We start from the raw sequence: 26,952 nt of genomic DNA, 5'->3' as shown, positions 1-26,952 counted from the left end.
TCAGATTCTGAATGAAATGAACTGCAACAACTATGCAAAAAAAAAAAAAGAAATTGAATAGGGGTTGAAACGACACAAATCGACCCATGACTAACATGAATTTGATAGCCTGTGAATACTGACACTCGTTTGCAAAAGTGGATTCAACTTTTAAAAAAATCTTTTCTGCAGTAGGCACATGAGACACATGTACGTACACTGTATGTGGCAGAATGTGGAGTGCAAATAGGATTAACGTTTTCCCTCTGCCAAAACAGATCGAGTCTAACAGCAAACAGGATTAAACTTTTCCAAGTAGTCTTCACTTTACTAAAAACATTTGCACAACAAAGTTTTGTAGAATATACATGCCTGGAGAAACAAAATTACGTGTTAAAATCCTCCAGAAGGGCACTCTTAAATATCATAAAGATTCTGAAAAAAGGCGACCCAATTCCATTTTCAATAATAGATCGAATCGGATTTACGTTAAACTCGAATGCCAAGGCATAAAGGTTCAAACACTATAATGGAGAAGCGAGGGGTTAAGTTAAAAATTCAAAATCAAACAAAAAAGTTTTGCATCTCATTTTGAACTACATTAGAAAAACGTATTAATGTACTCTGGAAGGTGAAACTTGATTTTATTTTGGTATGGTTACATTTCAAAAAGACCATACACCAACACCAGTTGCAATCCTTTATTTCTACTCCAGGTGCATTTTATCTAGTCAATGCAAAACTAGAGAACCAATGTAGGTTCTTTGGGTGCACCTGTCATAATTACACAAATTTAGGTTGGTCGTGTTATACCTATTCTGTATAATGCAGGATTTTGATATTCAACACAGCATAATTCCCTATTAGCACGTGTACTTGTGAGCTACTTTCAAATAATACATTACATTTTTAACACTGTGATTTTATTTCTTCTGAGAAACGAGATCAAGAGAAAAGGAATAGTTTATTATTTCAGATTTATACATGCTATCTCAATGCCCCAACAAATAATTACCAGATTGGTGTTTAGTCTTAGTTATTTTTAACGATATTCTATCTTGGGCAGATTTGTTTTCAGAAGTGCGAATGATCCTGTTGGGTTTAATAAATCTAGAGTAAATTATATAGTCAATTCTCATGCACAAGAGCTGTAGAGGAAATGTTCTTACTGCTAAAGCAATCATAAACTGAATCAGTGAGATGAAAAATGTACAAAATTATGTTTGTGGCTGTCATTTGCACTCTGCAAGACTGGAAAGTTTTATTTGCCCTTTGCAAAGTGTACATAGCTTGATACTGTGAACTTGACTGTCTAACCCACTGGGGTGTGAAGCCCTCCGGTGTTCATTTCCTGGCTCCTCACTAGATCCGCCATAGTTATCCTTAATTGCCTTCACAGTTGTATGTAATCTATTTTTTTTTTTTTTTTTTTTAAAAAGGAGTTTATAGCCTCATTTCAGTTTCATAGTCTTTACACATTATGCTGTTTCTTTAAGTAAATCCTATGCTTATGGTGTCTGTCATCATACAATTAAACATGAATGAGATGCGCAATTGTTTTTCAAGATAAGCTCATATCCTGCAGTAGTCATGGGCAAAGGAGTGGAATATGACTCGACTCCCCTAAACTTTGCTTCTGTGTGGTCCATGTTTTGTTTTCACCCTTTTCACCTGTTTCAGGCTGTAGTTCGTCCTGCTTCAAGAAGACCACGACCATTCTGGTATCCAAGAAAAATAAGACAATATGCCTTAATCACTACCACCCAGTAGCTCCAACATCAACCATCATGAAGTGCTTTGAGATGCTGGTCATGGCATACATCAACTCCTGCTTTCCAGACAATATCAACCCACAGCAATTTGTCTAACATCAAAACATCTCCCTGGCCCTCCATTCCTCTCTGGATCATCTGGACAGTAAAGGCACCTACCAGGGGTGATTGAGGAGTCAATTTTAGCAAACCTAGCACATTTATTTTTCAACATAATCCTCTCCTACATTTACACACTTAGTCCAGTGGTCGTGGAGCATATGGATCTTGGACCTCCAGAAAGAGGTCCACAGCAGGGTGATTGATAAGTTTGTGGCCTAAGGTAGAAGAAGATGAGTTATATGCACATGCATTATGAGCACATGCATTTCAACTCTTTGAGTGATCATGCAGAAAGTTTGAAGTTAATAACTCATCTCCTTCTACCTTAGAGCACGAAGCTATTCTTTACTGTAGGAGGGGACTATGTTGAAAAATAAATGTGCTTGGTTTTCTAAAATGGACTCCTTCTACCTTAGACCATGAACTTATCAATCACCCCTCATATGTCAGATTATTGCTTATTGATTACCATACTGCCTATTATCTGAAGCAACCCCAGCAACAAACTCCAGATGCTGCAAGATGGATCCTTGGCTTTCTGTTCTTACTGTCAGTCGGTAAGAATAGGCAGCAATGTGTCCGGCACAATTATTCTAAACACTGGTGCACCACAAGGTTGCATTCTCAGCCCCCTACACCCTGTACACTTATGACTACAGGGCAAAGTTCTGTTCGAACTTCATCTACAAGCCTGAAGATGATCCCACTGTAGTGGGCTGCATCTCAAATAATATGGAATCAGAGTAGAAGAAGGAGATAGGGAGCTTAGTGGCATGGTGTCATGACAATGACCTTTCCCTGAATGTCAACAAGTGAGCTTATCATTGACTTCAGAAAGGAGGGAACCGAATATACTCATGTCTACATCAACGGTGTTAATGTTGAGAGCTTCAGGCTCCTACATGTGAACATCACCAATAAGTCCAATCATGTTGATGCTACCACCAAGAAAGCTCACCAATGCCTCTACTTCCTCAGGCAGCTAAATTAATTCGGCATGTCCTCATCGATCCTTACCAAATGCACCATAGAATTCTGAATGCATTTTGGCTTAATATGGCAACTGCTCTGCCAGTTGTGGACACAATTCAACACATCACAAGAACCAGCCTCCCATTTATGGGCTTTGCTTATACTTCTCAATGCCTCAGTGAAGCAGCCAGCATAATCAAAGACCCCACCCACCCTAGACATCCTCTCTTCTCCCCTCAATGCACTGTGTAAAGATTTGATCTGTACAAACAGTATGCAAGACAGGCTTTCACTGTCTTGGTACATATTACAATAATAAACCAATACCAATAATACGCTCTGTTTATCAAACCAAGCATCCCCTTTGATGGTGACACTGCTCCCTTCCTTAATTAATTGGTTGCGCCCATTTCTCTAGTCATATGCAGTGATTATTATTCCAGTAACTTACATTTCATTCTCCAATTACTGAGGCATCTGTATCATCAGCAATCTCTCAAGAAAACACATCAGTCTATGTATCGTCTTTGATACAGTGCCTATAAAAAGTATTTGCCACCGCCCCACCCCCCAGGAGTTTTCATGTTTTATTGTTTTACGACATTGAATCACAGTGGATTTAATTTGGGTTTTTTTGACACTGATCAAAAGGAAAAGACTCTTTCCTGTCAAAGTGAAAACAGATCTCTACAAAGTGATCTAAATTAATTACAAATATAAAATACAAAATATTTGATTGCCTAAGTATTCACACCCTTCAAATCAGTATTTAGTAGATGCACCTTTGGCAGCAATTACAGCCTGGAGTCTGTGTGGATAGGTCTCTATCAGCTTTGCACAACTGGACACTGCAATTTCCCCCCAATCTTCTTTGCAAAACTGTTCAAGCTCTGTCAATTTGCATGGGGATCATGAGCCTTTTCAAGTTCGCCACAAATTCTCAGCTGGATTGCGGTCTGGATTCTGACTTGGCCACTCCAGGACATTAACTTTTTGGTTTTTAAAGCCATTTCTGTGTAGCTTTGGCTTTATGTTTGGGGGTCATTGTCTTACTGGAAAACAGATCTTCTCTCAAGTCACAGTTCTCTTGCAGTCAGCATCAGGTTTTCCTCCAGGATTTCCCTATATTTTGTTGCATTCCTTTTACCCGCTACCTTCAGAAGCTTTCCAGGGCCTGCTGTAGTGAAGCATCCCCACAGCATGATGCAGCCGCCACCATGCTTCATGGTAGGGATGGTATGTTTATGATGATGTGCATAGCGTTTAGTCTCATGGCCAAAAAGCTCAATTTTGGTTTCATCAGACCATAGAACCTTTTTCCAGCTGACTTCAGAGTCTCTCACATGCTTTCTGTCAAATTCCAGAAGGGATTTCATGTGAGTCTTCTTTCAATTAATCGCTTTCACTTTGCCACTCTCCCATAAAGCTGTGACTGGTGAAGCACTCGGGCAACAGTTGTTGTAAGTGTATTCTCTCCTACCTCAGCCACAGACGCTTGTAACTTCTCCGGAGATGTCACAGCATCTTGGTGGCCCTCACGAGTTCCCTTCTTGCACCGTCACTCAGTTTTTGAGGATGGCCTGCTCTCAGCAGATTTACAGCTGTGCCATATTCTTTCCATTTCTTGATGATTGACTTCACTGTACTCCAAGGGATAATCAGTGACTTGGAAATTTTCTTGTATCTATCTCCTGACTTGTGATTTTCAATAACTTTTTGTGGAGCTACTTGGAGTGCTCTTTCGTCTTCATTGCCAGGATACTTATTCACCAGCAGTTGGACATTCCAGATACAGGTGTATTTTACTACAAGCAATTGAAACACTTCGACTGCACATGCATTTAACTAATTTAATCTCCAATTAACTAATTATGTGACTTCTAAAACCAATTGGCTGCACCAGTGATGATTTGGTGTGTCATATTGAAGAGGTGTGAAGACTTATGCAATCAATTAATTTGTGTTTTATGTCACTTAGATCACTTTGTGGAGATCTGTTTTCACTTTGACTCGAAAGAGTCTTTTTCTGTTGATCAGTGTCAAAAAAGCCAAATTAAATCCACTGTGATTCAATGTTGTAAAATAATAAAACATGGAACTTCCAAGGGGGTGAATACTTTTTATAGCACTGTATCTAAGGAAACTCAGCTTGTCCAGGAGGATTCTCTCAAACTGCTGCAAATGCACACTTGGAAGTATCCAGACAAGTTGCATCTCGGCCTAGTATGGCCACTGCTCTCCTAGATTGACAGAACCTGCAGAGAGTGGTACACCAGTCCATCATAAGCTCATCACTTCCTTTCTTCCATTCAGTCCATCTTCAGAGTGTGTTACATCAGTAAAGCTGCCACCCTGACAATTCCCTTTCCTCTCTTCAAACTTCTGGGAGAAGATACATGAGCTTGAAAGAGTAGAGACCAGACCCGAAAGCAGCTTCTTCGGCACTGCTATCAAGTGTCTGTACCATTCTCCTTTTTCACATGTCATTCACAGTGGTGCTGCCATATTTTTGACCTCTTAATTCTATCTCTTCCATTCCGGTCACATAAGCATTCCTTTTTGCACTACTTCAATTTTTATCACTATACGGCACCATTCCATCAATTTGCATTCATTGCTTTTTATATTTATTATTATGATGTATATATTTACTCTGTGATGTTCATGTGAGCAAAGAATTTCATGGCACCCTGTTGTATAGATGACATCAAACTAATCTGAATCCGAGCCATCTGAATCTACATTATCTTCTCCAGTCACTGGCAATAGGTCCATGGCTATCATTCCACTTACTGACAGAGGTAGAACTGTTTTGTTCAGTAGCAGGTCAACTTCTGAAGTCTTTGATTTAAAGTGTCTTCTCTTCTCAGCAAGTAACCTGCAGGATGAACTCAGAGGTGGGGCAGCATTTGTGGTGGGGGAAAGGAACTCTCAATGGCTTGTGTCAAAACATTGCATCAGAACCTGAAACATTGACAGTTCCTTCCCCCTCACACAGATGCTGTTTGACCTGCTGAGTTCTTCCCGAAGATTGCTCATTGCACCAGAATCCAGACCTGTAGTCTCTTGCATTTTCCCTTCCCATTTTGAATATACTAAGACTACAGTTGTACTTTTTTCCTGCATCCCTTTTCTATGCAGACTTCTTTTGCTTGTACTGATATACGTAAAAAACTCAGTTGTTTAAACAGTGCACATTGGGCTTCTGTATATTAAGCCATAGAACACAGGAAAATCTTAGGTTTGATTCTTTGCTCTTGGCTACGATTTAACTCAAAACTGATTAGGTTGCTGATTTCAATAATCAAAACTTATTCATGAAGATTGTCTACATGAATAAAGTACAGAAAGCATGTCTAGATTTTTGTTTTTGTAATATCAGACCATAACACCTGCCTATTCAGGTGTTATGAGCTGTATAGGCAGTCCTCAGGTCACGTCAGAGTTTAGTTTCTGAGAACTGTCCATAAGTCCATAATTAAGTTCCACAGGTCAGAATTGTCATTTTTTATTAGTAATCCATATTGTATCACTCTACGTAAACTTAATATAATTCCTCAATTTCACTGAATGATCACTGTAATACTGCCCATAACTGAACTAACAGATTATATATTGTATTCATTCATTAATGAATCCATGAGACATTTTATTATTATTGTTACAACCTTTAAAAATACTTTATATGCACAACAGAATTTGCCTAAAAATCACATTTCTATAAGTGAGATCTTCAAGGAGCAATGCATTTATAAATTGTTCCTGGCCAATGATTTTACTACTCATTCTGCCAATTCTGTGGAGCAGGCTGAGGTTGATACTACTCATTGCTCCGAACCATGCGGGTTAATATTGATTCAATGAAGCATTTATAAAATGTCTGGCGAATCGATGGCTGGACTTGAAGTTTCTGTATCTTCCTAAGGAGAAATAGCTGTTGTTGACACATGGAGAGTATCTTCAAGGTGATTTTGTTATCTATGGTTGTGCCGAGGTACTTGCATTCTCCAACGTATTCTGTTGACTGGCCACTTATTTCCAGGGTTGGGGCAGTGTGCTGTTGTTTTATAAAGTCCACTACCATTTCCTTAGTTTTACTGGGGTTCAGGTCCAGATAGTGGTTTGTGCACCATCCAGCAAATGTATTGATTTCCTCATTATAATTATATATATATATAATATAATAATATAATTATATTATATATATTATAGTCTTTCAACATCTTTGGACTATTTTTACTGTGCCCATGGTCTGTTTTTTTCAAATCAATTATGCTATTGTTTGCACTGTTGTAACTATGTGGTTTTGTGCAGGTCTTGTAGCTTTAGTTTTTGGTCTTGTTTGTCTGGTGGATTTGGAGCTCCTTTCCGGGGAATGCGCTAGATGGTAGCGCGATATTAATATGCAGCAGCCTCTCCGGACTCTGGATTGGGGATTGCCAAACGTTAAGTGGATTTTCTGGTGTAGTCTGTTTTGTCATATGCTTTTGTGATATCATTCTGGAGGAACGTTGTCTCATTTTTTAAACTGCATTGCATTTGTGGTTTCTAAATGACAATAAACTGAATCTGAATTAATGCAGTCATCAGAGTTGGTAGTGTCAGTGATGAATGTGGCATCAGAGTAGTTGGTCTACTACATGCCTGGGTGTGAGCTTCTGCAGTCGTCTGTATTCAGTGTGAACAAGACTGGTAAGATAACTAAGCCCTGTAGTGCTGCGGTTGATATTTGGCTATTGGTGCTCATATAGCCATTAATATTTCACTTTTTGAAGTCCATCTGTCAGGAGGGAGAGGGTGAGGAGTATGAGGTCAGGGTTTACATTTATTTGCTGGAGTTTGTGTCCCATGAGATGGGGGTTACACAGTATTAAATGCACTGGAGAAGTTCACAAACAACATCCTAACAAATGATCCGGGCCTCTCCAGGTGTGTGTAGGTAGGTGCAGTACCGTTAGTATTGCATCATCACTTCCCGTCACCTGTAGCTGTGGTAGGAGGAGCCTTTCATTACCAGCAATGTCAGAGCAACAGGATGGTGGCCGTCATTACAGGTAGGATTGCTCTTCTTGGGAATTGAGCACATGATGGCGGTTTTCCAAGTGGTTGGTATGTGATGTTCAGACAGAGAGCAGTAGAAGAGATGGCAGAAAACCATGTTTGTCTGCTGTAGACAACCATGTTTCAGTAACCATCCATTGATGTTGCCTGGACCTGGTGCTTCACTGGGGTTTGTTCTCTCGAGCACCCTCTCCACCTCTCTCGGATGAAACTCTATATTGGTGTTGCTTAGTGCATCTGACAGAAGAATGGTGGTCAGCTCCTCCATCCCCAGTGTGAAGTTGTACTCATCAAACCTGCAGTAAAAGCTGTTCAGTACCTCTGCAAACTCTACGCATTCCTCCCGACTGAGGTAGTTAGGAGGCTGGTGATTGCGGAAGCCAGTCATTACTTTGACAACTTTCCAGGCATCTCTAGCTTTACCCTCTTGGAAGAGCTTTTCCATTTTCTCTTTATAGACCCTTCTGGCTTGTTTTATTTAATTGTTTAGCCTCAGTCCTTTTGCCAGAGTTAAGGCTATTTTCTTCGAGTTAAATGTGTTTTTCAGACTCTTTGTGATCCAACATTTGTTATCGAGAAATACTTTGAGTTTTTTTGGGCATGATCACGTTTTTTCAGAAAAGTATACAGTAAGTGACCATGTCAATAGCCTCCGCTAGGCTGCTTCCTGCTTTGAGCACCTCCCAGTCAGTGGATTCATAGCAATCCCAGAGGGATTCCTTGTTCTACTGATATTGGATAGATGGAACGTACATTGATACTGGTTCGAGCATCAGTCAGGCTTCCTATTATCCTTGAAGGATTTGGCCTAGATTGACAGGTCATTTCTGAGTCATCCATATTTGTCATTGATCTCTGTTCAAAGAATACACCTGGCTAATTTGCATGTGATAGTCTGAGCTTGCAAGTCAAAGGCATCAACATCTTTAGCAGCAAAAGCTTAAGGAAGTGCTGAACATTACCAGTTAGGCATCAGTGGGGTACTTTGGATCAAGCTGTATCCATAAACAGCTGAAAATAAAACATTAGTCATCAGTTAAGCCATGCCACTGGCATACCCTGCTCCAAAATTATAACATTTCTGAATGTCATAGAAAACCATCACAAATAAACCACACATTTGCAGTTTTAAAAAATAATCATTTGCTTATAATGCACAGAAATTAATGATTTTTAATATAATTATATTTTGTTGTTGTTATTCCTCTCCACGCCTTGTGGTTAATTGGGTGGCAATCTTGCTGTGTCTTTAGCGTTTTGTCTGGTTTTTTTAAAATGAGACCCAGTTGCTAACTCGATACTCAACCAGCATGGATGGAAAGCATGCAAGGAACTGGCCAGATTCGAACCTGGAACTACTCGCAATCCAGTGCTGATGCCACTACACCACCGGCTGGCAAAAATTACATTTTAACACAATTGAAATTTTTAAGTAACCTCAAATAATCTCAAAATACAAATGTTTGTAGATTGTGTTAGTGGATTTCCATTTTAAGTGCTGGGGAATTGCAACAGACTCTAGAAATTCAATGTCATGATACAGTTAGGAAATCACTGGTAAAGAGCAACCAGCAAGTTTGTGACTTCCATGCTTGTTCACACAGTTGCAGACAAGAGGTGGTGTGATTACAAGCTTACTCGTGCATGTATTGAATCTGTAAGTAATTGCTAATTAAGCAGGAAAATGCTCGCAGCACTCCATTAGTATCTTTCACATATTATTAGCTAGAGTTGGCTCTCTGCCACTATGATGTGTGGTAACCTGCCTCAATGCCGACTGTCCAGTAGCAATTACATCCACCACGATGAAGCGTTTTGTGAGTTGGTGATGAAACATATCATCTCCTGCCTGAGAAGCAACTTGGATCTGCTTCAATTTGCCTATCACCACAACGGCAGATGCCATTTCATAGGCTTTTCACTCAATCATGGAACATCTGGGCAGTAAAGATACATTCATTAGGATGCTCTTTATTGACTATAGCTTGGCATTCAATACTATCATCCCCTCAATAAGCTTCAAGTCCTAGACCTCAACATCTCGTTGTGCAATTGGATTTTCGATTTCCTCACTTGCAGACCCTAGTGAATTCAGGTTAGCAATAACATCTCCATCATCAAGCTGCACTACGAGGCTCTGTGCTCAGCACCTACTCTACTCACTTTGTACTTATGACTGTGAAGCCAAGCAGAGCTCCAATGTCATATTAAGTTTGCTGATGACACCACTGTTGTTGACCAAATCAGCATGTCGGCAAGAGATTGAAAATTTGGCTGAGTGGTACCAACCTCTCACTCAATGACAGCAAGAACAAGGAGCTGATTATTGACTATAGGAGGATGAAACAGGAAGTCTGTGAGCCATTCATCACTGGGGCATCAGAGCTGGAAAGAGCCAGCACCTTTAAAATCCTCAGTGTTATAATTTCAGACAAACTGGCTTGGGTCCAGCACATAAGTGCCATTATGAAAAAAAGCACTGTCAAAGTGTTTCAGCCCAAAACCTCGACTGTTTACTCTTTTCCTAGATGTTGCCCGGCCTGCTGAGTTCCTCCAGTATTTTGTGCGTGTTGTTCAGATTTCCAGCATCTGCAGATTTCTTCTTGTTTCTTACTGCAGCACCTTATTTTCTTAGAAGTTTGTGAAGATTTAGCAGGTCATAAAACTTTGACAAACTTCTGTAGATGCGTGGTGGGGAGTACATTTCTGTTTGCATCATGGCCTGGTATGGAATCACTAATTCCTCTTAAGAGGAAAAACCTTCAGAAAGTAGTGGATATGGTCCAGTTCACATGGGTAAAACCCTCTGCACCATTGAGTAGAACTACACAGATTGCTGTCGCAGGAAAGCAGCACTCAGTCTCAAAGATACCCACCATCCAGGTCATGCTCTCTTCTCACTGCTACCACCAGGAACGTGGTACAGGAGCCTCAGGACCCAGCACCAGTTTCAGGAAAAAGTTTTTACCCCTCAACCATCTGGCTCAGAAGGGATAACTTAACTGAAGTTCACTCACCCTATCACTGAACTGTTCCCTCAATCTATGGATTCACTTCCAAGGACTCTTCATCTCATATTCTTCATCTCCATTGCTTATTTATATTACTTTAGCCCTTTTTTGTATTTCCACAATTTGTTGTCTTTTGCACATTGACTGATTGTCCACCCTAATGGGTGTTCTGTTTCATTGATTCTATTGTGTTTAACTTATTTACTGTGAGTGCTCCCAAGAAAATAAATCTCAGGGTTGTATATAGTGAGGTACTGTATATGTACTTTAATAATAAATTTACACTGATCTTTGAAAAGAATACAGTAAAACCTCATTCTGTGTATCTTCCTATGTAAATTAATCCATGGAAACTAGTATAAGCATCTCCTTCTGATGAAGGGTCTCATCTCACACCGTCAACTGTCCATTTCCATCCCAGCTGCTGCCAGGCCCACTTAATCCCTCCTGCATTCTGGTTGATGTTCCCCAAAGGGAAGGGTGGAGACAAGTTGCTGGAAGGTGATGAACGGGTGCTGGAATCTCACAAGCAAGGGAGGTGACAATTGGAACTATTAGAGGAGCAGTGAAAGGCAGATGGAACCAGAGCCAGATACAGACTAGAGGGTTTGTTGGGGGTGGGGGTTGAGCCAGTGGGTAAAATGTGTGGATGGAACCAGGAGGAGTAGGAGGGTAAAAATAGGTGGTCAGGGACTGGAAGGGGTTGCGGGTTCAAAACAAGTGAGACATTGACAGGAGGAAACTGAAGGTAAGAGTTACATTAAATTGAACAAAAACAATGCTCATATTATTTGGATTGTAGACTGTCCAGGCAGTAAATGAGGTATTGTTCCTCTAGTTTACATTGGGTCTCATCCTGACGGTGGAAGAGCCTGAAGGTTGGTTGGGCAATGGGAAGGGGAAATGAAATAACATGCAACTGGCAGCTTGGGAAGGCCATTATGGACAGCACAGGTATTTTGTGAATTGGTCATCTGATCTGCCCTAGCTCTCATTGATGTAGAGGAGGCCACATCAAGAGCACCGAATGCGGTAGATGAGGTTATAAGAGATGCCCATGAATCTTTGTCTAACGTGGAAGCATTGTTTGATCCCCTGCATAGTAGTGCAAGAACAAACGTTTGTAGATGAAGAACCAGTGGTCAGGAAAGGGCAGATGAAGAAGCATGAGTGAACCAGGGAGTCCCAGAGGGAGTGGTCCCTCCATAAAGCAGAAAGGGGTGGGAGAAGTTGTGGCCAGTTCTGGAATTTTGTTGTAGCTGAAGGAAGGATTGTGTGCTGGATCTGGAGGCTGGTTGGGTGAACAGTAAGGATGAGGGGAGCTATATCTCAGTTCTGTCTGGTGGGGGCTGGGATGAGAGACATCTGAGAAACAGAGGAAATGAGGGAGAGTTCTAACAACCACCATAGAAGGGCAGCAACCCTTGTTGAAACATTTCATATGTCTAGGAGTGTTCGACTTCATCTCGAGATCAGAGGTAATAGAGGAGGAGAAATTGGGAGAAGCGATGACATTCTTACTGGAGAAAGGGTTGGAAGAGGTATAAGCTGGGTAGCTATGAAAGCCAGTGGATTTATAGTAAGTGCTAGTGGATGAAATAGCCTGTTTCTAAATGTAGACTATGTAACAATAGGGCACAGATAGGTCTAATTTCAAAGTTGTACATCTTATATGTACTTCAGGAAAAATGGCAATATCATAATGTCCTGAGTGAATATTTAGCTACTAAAACATGCACTGAATTGGTTGCAATAGTTATTGAGTGGCACAATACCCGTGTTATAACCCCTCTGTGGAATTGGACTGCCAACACTCCGCAGATCAATTCAGTTAGAAAGTAAAGGATAATTGGCAGTCTGTATTCCTCTAAGTCAGACTTCAGTAGACAGAGATGGGAAATGAGTTAGAATAAACTGTAAGAAATCATTACTTTAAAACAGACTAATTACACTGAATCATTGTTAGGTCATTAGATATTACAGCAGTAGTAATTGGTAGACTTGACATTAAAAATAAGTTGTCAAAATGATTTTTCATTTGGCTTTGTATAAACAAATACTGTATTGAACAATCTAAATGCGCTGAAAACACGACGTAATCAAGAACCTGAGCATTGTTGCACTCAGGTCTAAGAGATATTGCTGTTTATCAAGGCAGTAAATTTTACTTCTAGGAAGTAGTAATGTCCTATTATTCCAGAGTGACTTCTGACTTTTGTTCCAGCATTAATTCCATTCCTGCCAGAAGTGCACGTTAAAAATGTAAACTATTGAGTGAAAAACAAATTATTTTAATTTAAATTGACATCATATTCATTAGCATCTATCTGACCTAAAGATATAATAAAAGGATTGAAAGAAAAGTCGTGAATTTGGGGTACACTGTCTTTAGGCTTAATTTGGCTGTAAATTGTACTCAATATTTCACTTATGAGGAGATCTGCAGATGCTGGAAATTCAAACATCTCGGCCCAAAACATCAACAGTGCTTCTTCCTATAGATGCTGCCTGGCCTGCTGTGTTCCACCAGCATTTTGTGTGTGTTGCTCAATATTTCATTTATTGGCTCTATTTTAAAAACTTATTTACTTACAGGTATCAAATTTACTATGTAAAAGTGCAGAAAGTTGCATTTTAGAACGTAACTCATTACTTTTCCTTGCATTAAAAAAATTAGTCTTGCTAAAGTGGAAAAAGTAACTAGTCCACCATCTCTGCAGCAAATTTTAACTTTGTATTAATGACAACTGTACAAAATTCTGCTTAATGTTTTAACAGTTTAATTAGGCATCAATCCCAATAGAAATCTGAAAAAAAGTTTTTAATATATGCTATGGATCAAAAATAAAAGCTTAATGTAAAGAGCGCCTTCGAAGGCCTGAAGATGAGACGAGATGGCAGAAATGCCCATGCTTATCAAGTGGATTTGAGAACAGGGCTAGTTCTGCAGGCACTGATGGTATCTACTGCAATATTTTTTAAGCCAATGTAAACAACTGATGAAACTTATTCAGCTGAACATAACTTGCTTTGAAATTTATTAGTCCTCCATCATGATCTGATGACACTGGATGAATTGCACAACTGTTCAGAACTCTATTCCCTTCGGTTTAAATTACAAATAATAGTCACATCCTCTACATCTTTGCAGAATTTGACCTGAAAATTGTTAACACGCAGTCAAAATATAATAGCTGCTCGGATTTTAGAAAACAAAGTTAACTCGTGTGCTGTGTAATGGAATCAAAATCGCATTTGAAATTGACTCTCTTAGATGGCTGCCCACTGAGACCTAGCATGCAGCAGCCAAAACTCATTTCAGATTTTATTTTAATTTGAATGATCTAAATCCTGCTTTAAGCATGGCAAGGTGGCAGAGTTGGCAGGGCAGCTGCCTCCCATCTCTAGTTATTTGGGTCTAACCCAACCTCTGGTCTTGTCTGTTTGTAGTCTACCTGTTCTCCCCTTGACATGTGCTTCCTCTGGGTGCTCCAGTTTCCTCCCACACCCCGCATAAATGTACTGTATGTTGGTAGGTTAATCCCTCCAAGAGGACCACAATCTTGTCAATGACATGGAGAGCTATGTTGGCTGGAGTCCGAGCCTTGTGCTGTGGCTCTTGATAGGGTCATCTACGCTAAACAAGTCAAAAGGATAGAGGACAGACTAAGAGTAGTCTACCAGTCCTCTAGGTTCAGGGGTTCAGCTCAGGGCTAACAACCCTAACATGTCAATAAGCAGTTGTCATGGAAACAGTAATGAAGAATCCTTCTCTACAGGCAGAGATGGAGGACCTTCATTGTTGCTCTAAATGCCAGTGGCATAATCAACAGTAAGCAAGTAGGTTAATTGACCACTTTATAGTGACTCTTGTGTGTAGGTGAATGGTCGAACCTAAGGGGGCTTGGTCTGAATGTGGAGAGAATAAAATGAGATCAGTGTAGGATTAGTGTAAATTGGTGCTTGCTGGTCAGCACGGATTTGATGGACCCAAGGAATTACTTCTGTGCTTAATCGATCACTTCAGGTGATTAAACACTTTTAGCTCTCTGTGATTAGGGATACAATTTATTCCTCACACACCAATTCTTTCTGGACTTACTCATTATGAAATAAATATAAAGAAAGCAAAACAGAATGTTGCATAAAAACACACAAGCTGACTTGGTGCTCATCATCAAGAAGGACACAGTATATTGGTCGAGAAGATGTTTCTCAAATTTTCAAGCATTTTCACAAATAATTGGTGAAAGTTATAGTCCACACATTACACAGCCACATCCAAAATGTTACAGATCTTTAGACTAACCCTCTTCAGAGAGAACTTCCCTTCCCACATTTTTGTCGTATTCTAAACTAGGCTGAACTTTGCTGCACTACTCCAAATACAAATCTGAAACGAAGACAGAAAATGCTAAAGGTTATTGACTAAAATGTTAATTATGATACTCCCATCACAAATGCTGACTGGCTTGCAGAGCATTTTTAGTATTGTCAGGTTTTGTTCAGTGTAATGCTCTTTAAATGTCCTTAACCAAGAACCCTTCTGCACTCAGATTCATGCAAAATTGCCATGTACCATTAGAAAAGTATTTTAAAAAATATTTGTCCCTTAGCCAATACCACTAAGTACACATATAATGGCTCTGCATTTCATTTCAAAAATGTATCATTGGCTCTAAACTGCCTTGCCATGTTTTAATGAACTAGTAGCAATACAATAAGAGAAACTTTATTCCTTCTTTCTTTAGAAATGCACTTAATGCTCAATGAGATAAATAACTGCCAGCAGTCTTCCCCAACTATCAACTCTTTCCCTGCTTAAATCCTGCCAGCTACACTTCTAAGTTGTAAATGGGAATGACACCTAACCACAGTCTTCAAGTCTTTGCTCCAATTACGTCACCCTCTTGATTTGTATTGCAGCCTCAAACCTATGCACTGGTGATTCCTTACTAAGGAAAGCCTGTGGATTACAGTGGGTAGTGTCAGAGAAGTATAACAATGTAAGCTGTTATTTTGTTGTTTCTTACATGATCCATCCCCAATTCAAATATCTCATGGCCCTTTAAACAGGATAGTTCCCGCTGTTCCTATTTTTGCCCAACTACAAAGTAGCATTACCTGGTTTCTGGTGGGAATTAGATCTTGTATTTAAGTAATATTTGCCAACTGACATCTTTCCAGTCCACATCAGGCAAGGTTAGCATCTGCACTAGACATGATCCACATTTTCCAAATTGGTCTAACATTGGGGCCATGTAAATCTGTTCTTTAAAATTCAGACACTGAAGATGTGGAAAGACATTACATAAAAGTGATTGTCTGGCCGATTATGACTTCTGATCCTGCTTTCTGACCCAAGGTACTCAACTCCACAATCAGTTAGATGTTAGCCACTTGTGTAAAGCCAACAGTCCAAAATCTGGTCCCTGATAATTGAATCTGTGCTTCTTAGCCACTTTGCTATGACCTCCATGGAAACAGAGTTCATATTTCTATATTAATCACATTACCAATTGAACTATCATTAAGTTACACACTTGTCAAATTTAAGCATAGTTTTCAGATGATGCACCTATTAGAAAGCAGGCCTGATCCAATTATGAGCATAAGATATCGAAGTACTTGATGAAGATATACAAAATTATGAGGGGTATAGATAGGGGAAACATAAGCAGGTTTATCCACTGAAGTTGGGTGGGACTAGAGCCAGAGGTCACGGGTTGGGGTGAAAGGTGAAACGTTTAAGGGGAACATGAGGCAGATCGATGGGAGGAGGCAGCTTAAATGGTTTTGGCACGGACTAGAGGGACCGAAGGGCCGGTTTCTGCGCTGTACCTCTCCAAGGCTCTACCAAGTCTCTATTTTAAAGTAATCTATTTGTCTTTTTATATACTTTAGAATATAAAATACTACAAAGCTGCTCACAGATATAGTAATTTCAGCTGTTTATTATTCATACAATATTAGGACCGATTAAAGTAGCTGCTATTTTTAGTGACAGGAGTTCCTAGAAGCATTTTCTGTGAACAACCCACGGTCCCATCTCCAGGTACTCGGTAGCCGTAATCCACATTTCCTGAAATGAAGTCAAGCACGTTAGTATAGAAGCCCCAATCCAGACGGAATATTTCCTCTCTGGAGGGGCGATGACTTTCACCGGTATCCCCGCAGGAGCGAGGAACTGCAGCTCCTTCAGCATCCTTTCATCCAGGCCCGGGAAGAGCGTGGATCCTCCCGACAGCAGCACGTTTGAATGCAGATACTTCCGCAGGTCGATGTCACATTTTGAGATGCTCTTGAACACCAGCCTGTGCACTCCCGGACACTCGAAACCCACGCAGGCGGGAGAAAACAGAATCTCGGGTGCTCTGAAAAGCTGGCTTTGGATCTGTATCACGTTGCCATCGGGCAATTTGTATTCCTTCTGGATATCTTCACGCCTCTTCCTCATTTCCAGTTGTGGGTCGATAGCCACGTAGCAGAGCTTCTCCTTGATGTCCCTCACGATCTCCCTCTCCGCAGAGGAGACGAAGGAATGTCCAACTTCCATCAAGATCCTGACGAAATACTGGGTGATATCTCTGCCGGCTAAGTCGAACCTGTAGACAGCGTGGGGGAGACAGTAACCTTCGTAAATGGGCACCGTGTGAGTCACGCCATCTCCACTGTCCACAACCAGGCCAGTTGTCCGCCCGGAAGCGTAGAGAGCTAGAACTGCCTGGATAGCGACGTACATGGCGGGCACCTTGAAACTTTCAAACATAATCTCGGTCATGGTTTCTCGGTTGTGTAGAGGATTCAGAGGGGCTTCGGTTAATAAGGCTGGTCTCTCGTGTGACTTTAAACGGAGCTCGCAATCGTAAACGTGTCGCCAAACCTTCTCCATGTCATCCCAGGAAGTCACTATGCCATGTTTTATTGGGTATTTCAAATTCAGGACTCCTCTCCTGGCCTGAGCTTCTTCTCCTACATAGAATGCCTTGTGTCCAGCCCCAAGCATGGTCGCCTTGGCTTTGGGTCGTCCTACAATTGATGTAATGACCGACCTTGGAGCATTGTCCCCGGCTAATCCCGCTTTACAGATACCCGAACCGTTGTCTATGATTACAGCGGAGTTATACATGATCAAGTTTGAGAGCCGGTTTAGGATGCGGGGAAGTTTGGAGTGAGTTCTGAGAGTTCTCTTTTGATGAGGTCACAAAAAGTGTACTCCCCCCCACCCTTCTGTGCGGCAATAAGGGGTCCTGTCTCCACGAGTCCGAAAACAAGCCCGTCTCGTGAACACATTGTTACATAAGATGACAAGGACCGATGCACAAGCAACGCAAATCAACAGTTCATGGCCGTCGCAGCGCAGAGATTAACCACCAGGAGATAGAATAAGAGAAGAGAAACCAGGATTTAAAGAATGACAATGGAAAACAAACGAACTAGAAGATAATGCTGACTGATAGAATAAGCAACGGAGAAACAAGAGCAAATAAAAGGTATGTATTAACTACATGTAAGAAATAGACAAGTGGTAACAAAAGAACGTTAAGTTCGAGGTCATCTTCTCCAAATGAGTTTTGGAAACGGAGTTACAGAAACACTGATTGCTAAGACTCAAGTACATATACTTTTTAGTTTAAGCAGCAATAATTATTTTCATTATCAACTTCCACACACACTCCATAGAAGAATTGACTACTGGTGACAGTACTCCGACAATTCATTATTTATATTTTTTAACTTGCTCTTTTGACAAAATATATATCTTAATTTTATACCCAAACATTTAGCAAATCATGTTAATAACATTTAAGATTTTATATTTGGAACTGCTGATTGGTCACCAGTCTGTACTAGCAGTTCCAGGAAATCTCATTGGGCATATTCAACTATGGTTTAATTTTCCACTAATCATATTGTCTTTTGGTCAGGATGTCCATAAGAGCAGAAGACACTGGAGCAGAATTAGGCCATTGGGCCCATCGAACCTTCTCCACCATTTGATCATTGCTGATCCATTTCCCTCTCAGCCGCAGTCTCCTGCCTTCATCCTGTAACCTTCTATGTTCAGGCTTATCAAGAGCCTATCAACCTCCCCCTTAAATACACTCAATGACCTGGCCTCCGCAATGAATTCCACAGATTCACCACCCTCAGCCTGAAGAAACTCCTCCTCGTCTCCCTTCTAAATGGACGACGCTCTATTCTGATGTTTTAGACTCCCCCTCTATAGGAGACATCCTCTCCACATCCACTCTATCTAGGCCTTTCAATATGTCAGTATGAAATTTTTATATCACCAGGAGTATGGACTATTATTCCCAAAGGTAAATTCAGCAGGGCCTGTTTACTCAGTTTCAGTCCTTGCTACTCGATTCTGTTTGGAGTGGATTTCAAGAATAACAATGAGTTGGCCACTAAGGAGAAGCAAATATTAAACCCCAATGTGACAGCTAACCATGCAGGCACTCACAAAGACATCTATTACATAGTAAAGAACTTTTCATCCTGGATTTCCATTTCACATAATTGTCTTTCACACTTTTAAGTTTCAATTGAGATAATAGGCTTTATTCTCTGCTATTGTAATGATCTACCAATACTCCACTACCTACACGCGTACCTGCCAAGTATTCATGCCAAATATCAATTTGGTGAATGATTAAACTAAATAAGGACAAAAACACTCCGAATGTGAGACAAAATGTTTGGTAACCACCATTAATTAATAGTGCAGGATTAACTATATCAATTAAGTACTAATTCTAACTAATGACAATCACACACAGTCCCTAATAGACAGGTCAGGGAAGCCTCCAAACTGGAAATTTACCCAAGCAAAAATTCTGTTTTTGTCATAAGGTGGGAATTGAGAGCGGACCCAATTGCAAGACACAGACACTGAGGTACTGGGCACAGGACGAGGTGTGTCAAGGAAGCAAAGGAGGTGAGGGAGAAACGACACTGGACAAGACTAGGATACAGGGACTGGGCTAGGACTAGACTAGGAAAGTGGGACCTGGACGAGGAGCTAGGAACTTGGGACCTGGACGAGGATTCTGAGCCAGTGACTGGACAGGGACCCAGAACCTGGGTCTTGACTCAGGCTCGGACTCCAGATCTTGGTGAGGACAAGTCATGGCAAGGCAACAGGACTGGACGTGGGGGCAGGACGCGTGACTCCTGGGCAGGACGCTGGACTTAGGAGACAGAAACGCAGAACACAGAGCCTTGGTCTTGGGAGACAGGAACACAGAACACAGAGCTGGGGCCCCTCCTTGGGAACAGGATGTAGGGCCAGGACTCATACACAGAAAGCTGAACACAACATGATGGTTGCAGCAATCAGGTAGCAGCAAACAGCCAGACTTACCTAGTAAAGGTGAGGACACAAAGAGAGTTCCAAACAACAAAAGACAGTTCCTTATCCAGACATAGCAAAGCTCCAGTCTTGGTCCAGCTGTAGAACTTGATGGCAAGAATAGGCAAGGACGCAGGCGAGGCTCCAGGTGAGAGGTAGCAGGCCAGGCTCCAGCCAAGGGCTACAGAAAGAAGGGGAAGTGAAGGGAACAGTCCAGTCTCAGGGTAATGGCAAAGACAGCCTGGCTTACCCAACAGAGGCAAGGACAGGAAGGGACAGATCCAACTGCAGGGTAACAGCAAAGCCCACCTGACTTACCCCAAAGAGGCAAGGACAGGATACTGACAAGACAAACCAGCACCCACACTCAAACCCAGGGCCACTTATATTCCCAGTCCCAAGACGAGCATCAGGTGCCTATGATTAAGCCCAACTGAAACAAGGGACAGCTGGAAGACCCGGAGTCTGGAGTCCACGGACCGGACCATGACAGTTTTTAAATCACTGTCATATTCAACCCAAACATTACACTTATATCAGCCTATTCATGGCCTCTCCAGGATTCTATCTGTTAAACATAAGTAATTCCAGATAAAGGGTCTCAATTTGAAGTGTTTACTGTTTATTTCTCTCCATAGATGCTGCCTGACCTGCTGAGTTCCCCCACCAAGTTTTGTTTTGCTCCAGATTCCAGAATCTGCAGTTATGTATACTCATTTTATGGAAAGGTTGTATTTCCTTTCCAAGATGGCGGCGAGCTGTGATCACTATTGAATCACAGCTCAGACTGAGTTGTTTTTTCAGGTCCATAGAGATGGTTTTGGGACAGAGAGGGGAGATAAGGGCCAGGTTAGAGTTTAGAGATGGGGATGTGGGGGAATTAGAGTTCAGACCAGAGTCTAAGTCTCTGTTCAACAGCCTTGAGCCATCTGACAACCAGGCAAGGATATCTGGCTGGATGTGGGCCTCCGGGTCAGCAGGCTAGAGTGGATAAGGGCTGATATCCTCCTCCACCTGGTTAGTGAGTTGTCAGCAGCTTTCAGAATTGGAATTTCATATGGGCTGAAGGAACGAGGTCCAATGACCCCCCTGAGTTTGTGAATTGATGAGACTGGAGTTTGAGGTCTAGCCTTTGGTGATTGGCGGGTCCTTGGGATCGATGCCAAGGGTCGTGGCCTGATGGTCATATTCGAAGTCCAGAAATCGAGGCCCATTGATCGGACCCCAAAGTCCTACGTCTGCAAGCCTGAGGCGGAGTCTGCTGGAGGCCAAAGCTGGCCTGTATCGGGGTTAGAGGATGGGAAGGAGGACCAAGGCTTGTTTTGCTGTTGTGATTTGCTGAGCATTGTGGACATGCTACGTTGGCACCGGAATGCATGGTGACACTTGTGGGCTGCTCCCAGTGCATCCTTGGTTGTGATGGCTGGTTGTGCAAATGATGATTTCACTGTATGTTTTGACATACACACGATAAATAAACTTGAAACTTGAATCCTGAACCCAGAGCTTCTCTTATATAAAGTATCCGTAATTCCTTCCCAATGACTTTCTAATCAGGAATGCGTTGTTCCCTACAGAGTTACAGTTCTACAAGTAGATACAGCTCACTATAAGGTACCTGCTTATCATTTGTGAATGGCAACAACAACCTCACAACGCAGTGTCTGCAAGACCAAGGGACTGATTGTGGACTTCAGGAAGGGGAGGTCAGGAGAACACACACCAGTCCTCACTGAGAGGTCAACAGTAGAAATTGTGAGCAGCTTCAAGTCCCTGAGGTGTAGATGCACAGAGGATCTACCCTGCATCTAACACATTGACAGAATCCTGAAGGAGGCAAGCCCGTGGCTCTGCTTTGTTAGAAATTTCAGGAGATTCTCTACGTTACCACGGACCGTTGCAAGCTTCTATAGGTGTACAGTGGAGAGCATCCTGATTGGTATGGATCCTCTAATGCACAGGATCACAAGTAGCTGCAGAGGGTTATAGACTCAGCTAGCTCCATTATGGATACAATTGTCCTCACCACTGAGGATATCGTCAGGAACATCTCCAAGAAGGCAGTGTCTATCATTAAGGACTTTGGTATCTGGGGCATCCCTTCTTCTCATCTGTACAAGAGCCCTAAGACCTACACTCAATGATTCAGCAACAGCTTTTTCCCTTCCGCTATCAGATTTCTGAGTGGTCCACGAACACCCCTTTCCTGCACTATTTAATTTATAGATTTGTTTGTCTCTACGCCGTACGGCTGCTGCAGAACAACAAATTTCGCGCCATATGTCAGTGATTATAAATCTGGTTCTCATTTTGATTCAAACATGGAGATTATCATTGCTAAAATCTGACATTCCTATATGGTGGTTCTTCAGTAGGAATCCTCGGGTAATACCATGGAGCTAAAATCCCCAATTGCTGTTTTCTGCTCCTAGCCTGGAAAGCTTGGGTTGTACTTGCTGCCTGAAAATAGTTAAATCAATACACAGGCCAAGGAAAAATCCCAAATACACCTGTCTTGGAGGTTGTAATCTTATGCTGGCAGACACACTGTCCTATGGAGGGAAAAAATCTTACTCATATCCTCTATATACCACTTTACCTTACACGTTTGCCCCCTGGTCCTATACAACTATGCTATGCGTCCTCTCTATCTCCCTCATAATGGTATACAACTCAGTAAAGACTCCCTCAGCCTCCCCTGCTCCAAGGAATCCCTGATTTCCTCACAAGTGAGATCCTTCATCCCAAACAAGCTCTTGGCCAATCTCCTCTGCATCCTCCCCACTACAGTCACGTCCTCCCTGCACCTGTACACAATATTTCTGCTGTAGCCAAACCAATGCTACTATAACGTACTTGCACTTTTATGCTATTTTCTAGATAATAAAAACAAATCTCTCATAAGCCGACTTAATCACCTATTTTTCTGCTGTCAGTTTCAGGGATCTTCGGATTTGGACATAGAGGTCCATTTGATCCTTAATACGCCCTAGGCTCCTTATTAATCCTTCCAAAATACATAATCTCATGCTTTTCAGGATTGAATTCCACATGCCATTGCTCTGTTCATAGTATCAACTGAAAAGGTTTGTCCTGTATCCACCTCACTATTAACAGCATCACCAACTTTTGTGTCATCTACAAACCTACAAATCATAGCTCCTATATTCACATCCCAATTTATTATTGAGTATAACAACATGTAAGAGTCCCAGCACCAAACATTGGTACACTGGTCAATGGCTTCCACTTGCAAAAATAACGCTCCACATCATCATCTGCCTTAGTTTTGGCTCCATTTCGATAATTTGCCATCTACTCTGACCTTTTAGACCAGCCGTCTTTGCTGAAGCCCTGCAAACCACATCGACATACTTTTTCCGTCTTCAAAAAAGTCTTCAATTAATACATGCTTTTCCAAGTGTAGATGAATCATGCTCTTTTCTTAATAACTTCTCTACCGCTGACATCAGACTCTCAAGCCTGTAATTATCTGTCTTAAGACTGCTGCATTTCTTGAATAAATGTACCATATTTGATAACCTCCTGTAATTTAGTCCCTCACCTGGGACTGGTGAAGATTTAAATTTTTCTGTTCAGCGCCCAACAACCTGGGATATCAGCTGCAAAACAACAAATTTCACAATGTATATTAGTAATCATAAACACGAGAAATTATGCAGTTCCTGAAATCCAAAACAACACGCACAAAATTCTGGAGGAACTCAGCAAGCCAGGCAGCATCTATGGAAATGAATGACAAGTCAACATTTCTGGCCAAGACCCTTCTTCATGACTGGAAAAGAAGGGGGAAGATTAAAAAGATGTGGAGGGCCAGGAGGATAGTTCGGAGGTGATAGGTGAAGCCAGATGAGTAGGAAAGATAAAGCTGGAGAGGGAAGAATCTGATAGGAAAGGAGAGTGGACCATGGGAGAAAGGGAAGGAGGAGGGGACCCAAGGAGAGGTGATAGGCAAGTGAGAAGAGGTAAAAGGCTAGACTGGGGAATAGAAGAAGAGGGGAGGGGGAGGGAATATCTTTTTAGTGGAAGGAGAAATCAATATTCATGCCATCAGGTTGAAGGCTACCCAAATGGAATATGAGGTGTTATTCCTCCACCCTGACAGTGGCCTAATCTTGGCACAAGCGGAGGCCATATACTGACCGGTTGGAACAGGAATGGGAATCACAATTAAAATATTTGGCCATCAGTAAGTTCTGCTTTTGGCAGATGGAGCAGAGGTGCTCTATGAAACTGACCCTCAACTTGTGACAAGTCTTACCAATGTAGAGGAGGCTGTATCAGGAGAATCAGACACAATAAATGACTCCGGCAGATATCAGTGATAAAATGTACACCCCATGATTTAAAAAAAGCAAAACCACCTGGGTTCTTGGGAGAAAATGTATGAGTGAAAACGGCCAACCTGTTTGTGGTACAGCACTCAATATCTAAACCCCTCAGAGGGCAAGAAATGTACCCTGGCATAAGAAACTAACACCTTGCAATGACTGCATATATACAGTAGAACCTGATCGATTTTCACTACCTGCGACCCTTTGTTGACTTCATTTATTGGCTCCCAGCCTCTGTTGCTTTCTCCATCTTCCCTTCCCACACCTGACTCCATCTGCCCATCAACCTGTCCTCATTTGGATCCACCTATCACTTGCTAACTCTTGCCTCACTACCACCCCTTCACCACTTTATACTGGCTACCTTTACAATCTCAGCAGGATCTCAACATAAATCTTCAACTATCCTTTGCCTCCACAGAGACTGCCTGACCTGCTGAGCTCTTAATTTGATTTTTTAAAAAACTTCTTTTAGCTTAGTTCTAAGTGTGCTTTCTTTTTTTCCAGATTCCAATATATGCGGTCCCTTGTATTGTCAATTTTCAACTCAACATCAGATGGCTTCCATAATAGATCTATCTTCACTACAATTTTTGTCATCAACAATGTTTAATGAAAATAAAAACCCATGCCTAAAATGTTAACTGGTTATTTTTTCCACAGCTGCCTGACCTGCTGAGTGTTCCCAAGACTTCTATTTTTTCTTCGATTTCCAGAACCTGCTGCTGTTAGCGTGCAGGTGCAGCAAGCTGTTAAAAAAGGAAAAAAAAAAGGCATATTGGCTCTTAATGCAAAGCGAATGTGAGTCTCGAATTAAGAAAGTCTTGTTGCAATTATATGTTACTGAGGCCATATCTGGAGTACTACACAGTTTCGACCCTCTAACTCAAGGCCAGTTACGGCAGCATTGGAGACTATCCAAGGAAGGAAAGTTGAGCAAGCTGGGGATGAAAGGATAGTCATCACAAGTGAAGATACACAGGTTAGATTTATGTTCTTTAGGGTGATCTTACTGAAACACTTAAGGTCCCAAGGAGGCAAGGCAGTGTAGATTTTGAGGTGTTTTCACCACTCGATTGAACACAGAATATACATAGAACATAAAACAGTACAGCATAGGAGCAGACCCTATGGTCCACAATGTTGAGCTGAACCAGCTCAAAAGTAAGTCAAACCCCCCCCCCAAAAAAAAACTAATCCCTCCTACCTACACAATGCCCATCTCCCTCCAACTTCCTATCAAAGCCTCTAATGTATTTGCCTCTACCACCATACCAGGCAGCGCATTCCAGGCATCCACCTCTCTCTGAGTAAAGAACTTACCGTTCACATCCCTTTGATCTCAAATAAGGGGACATAGCTTTTAAGATAAGGGTCTTATCATTTAAAACCAAGGTGCATAGAAATTTAAACCCAAACACCATATCTATAAAATTGTCAATGACACCACTGCTGTTGGTAAAATGTCAGACTGTAATGAAGAAACTTACATAAGTGAGACTGATTGGTGTTGTAGCAATAACCTTGCACTCAGCTCCAGCAAGACCAGGGGATTGATTGTGAACTTCAGGATGGGGAAGTCAGGAAAACACACATCAGCCCTTATTGAGGGTCCAGCAGAGAAAAGGGTAAGCAGTTTCAAGTTCCTTGGTGTCAACACCTCAGGGGATCTATCCTGGCCCCAAACACAATGATGCAGTCTAGAAGAAGGCAAGATAGCAACTCCATTTCATTAGGAATTTGAGGAGATCTGGTATGTCAAAGGATCCTGCAAACTTCTATAGATAGAGAAGTGGAAAGCATTTTGACTGGTTCTGGAAACAGCCAGCTCCATCACAGGCACTACTATCCCCATCATCAAGAGGTGGTGTTTCAAGAAGGCAGCATCAATCATTCAGGAACCACACAAACTGCTGATGCCTACTTTTCAATTCTACCATCAAGGAGAATGTAAAAGAGCCTGAAGACCCCACTCAGTAACTTAAGAACAGCTTCTTCCCCTCTGCCGTCAGATTTCAGAACAATATTTCCCTTTTTTGCATTATTTATTTAATTTAGCAATTCATGGATTCCTGGGTGTCACAAAACAATAAATTCCATGTTGTACTTCAGTGATAATAAACACAATTCTCATGGAGCCGGCTTTGGGGGTAAGTCATCTGTCTACTTCTGTTTCTATTTTTTTTGTGTCCTTGCAAAGCAAATAGTATATCTTTCAATTAATCCCAGGATTCTTTTTAAGTAAAGAAACATCCGGTGCGTGTTTCAACTTGCTCACTTTGCAAGACCTTATAAAATTGTTATATTTTATAGCATCAATCAATATCATACTGGTGTTACAA

General features: G+C 41.5%; 1 protein-coding gene and 1 long non-coding RNA gene across 6 annotated transcripts in view; one reads left to right on the top strand and one right to left on the bottom strand.

Annotated features, from left to right (window-relative positions):
* The window catches only part of LOC140718423 (uncharacterized), a 51,191-nt gene extending 24,444 nt beyond the window's left edge, over window positions 1–26,747 (top strand). For 4 of the 5 annotated variants that reach the window (XR_012096686.1, XR_012096684.1, XR_012096688.1 and 1 more), the window contains exons 2-3: window positions 19,757–19,841; window positions 25,118–26,747. This is a non-coding gene — a long non-coding RNA (uncharacterized lncRNA). The remainder of the gene's footprint in view (window positions 1–19,756; window positions 19,842–25,117) is intronic. The other variant, XR_012096687.1, reaches the window with a different exon arrangement.
* LOC140718421 (actin-1-like) lies at window positions 16,911–18,026 on the bottom strand. The gene has a single exon (XM_073032151.1). It carries the CDS (start codon window positions 18,024–18,026, stop codon window positions 16,911–16,913), a length of 1,116 nt encoding a protein of 371 aa, XP_072888252.1.
* Window positions 26,748–26,952: the final 205 nt, after the last annotated feature.

The sequence above is a fragment of the Hemitrygon akajei genome, chromosome 29 (genome assembly GCF_048418815.1).
Source record: "Hemitrygon akajei chromosome 29, sHemAka1.3, whole genome shotgun sequence".
NCBI lineage: Eukaryota > Metazoa > Chordata > Chondrichthyes > Myliobatiformes > Dasyatidae > Hemitrygon > Hemitrygon akajei.
Note: the sequence above shows the minus strand (reverse complement) of the source record. Positions and strands in the feature narration are given on the sequence as shown.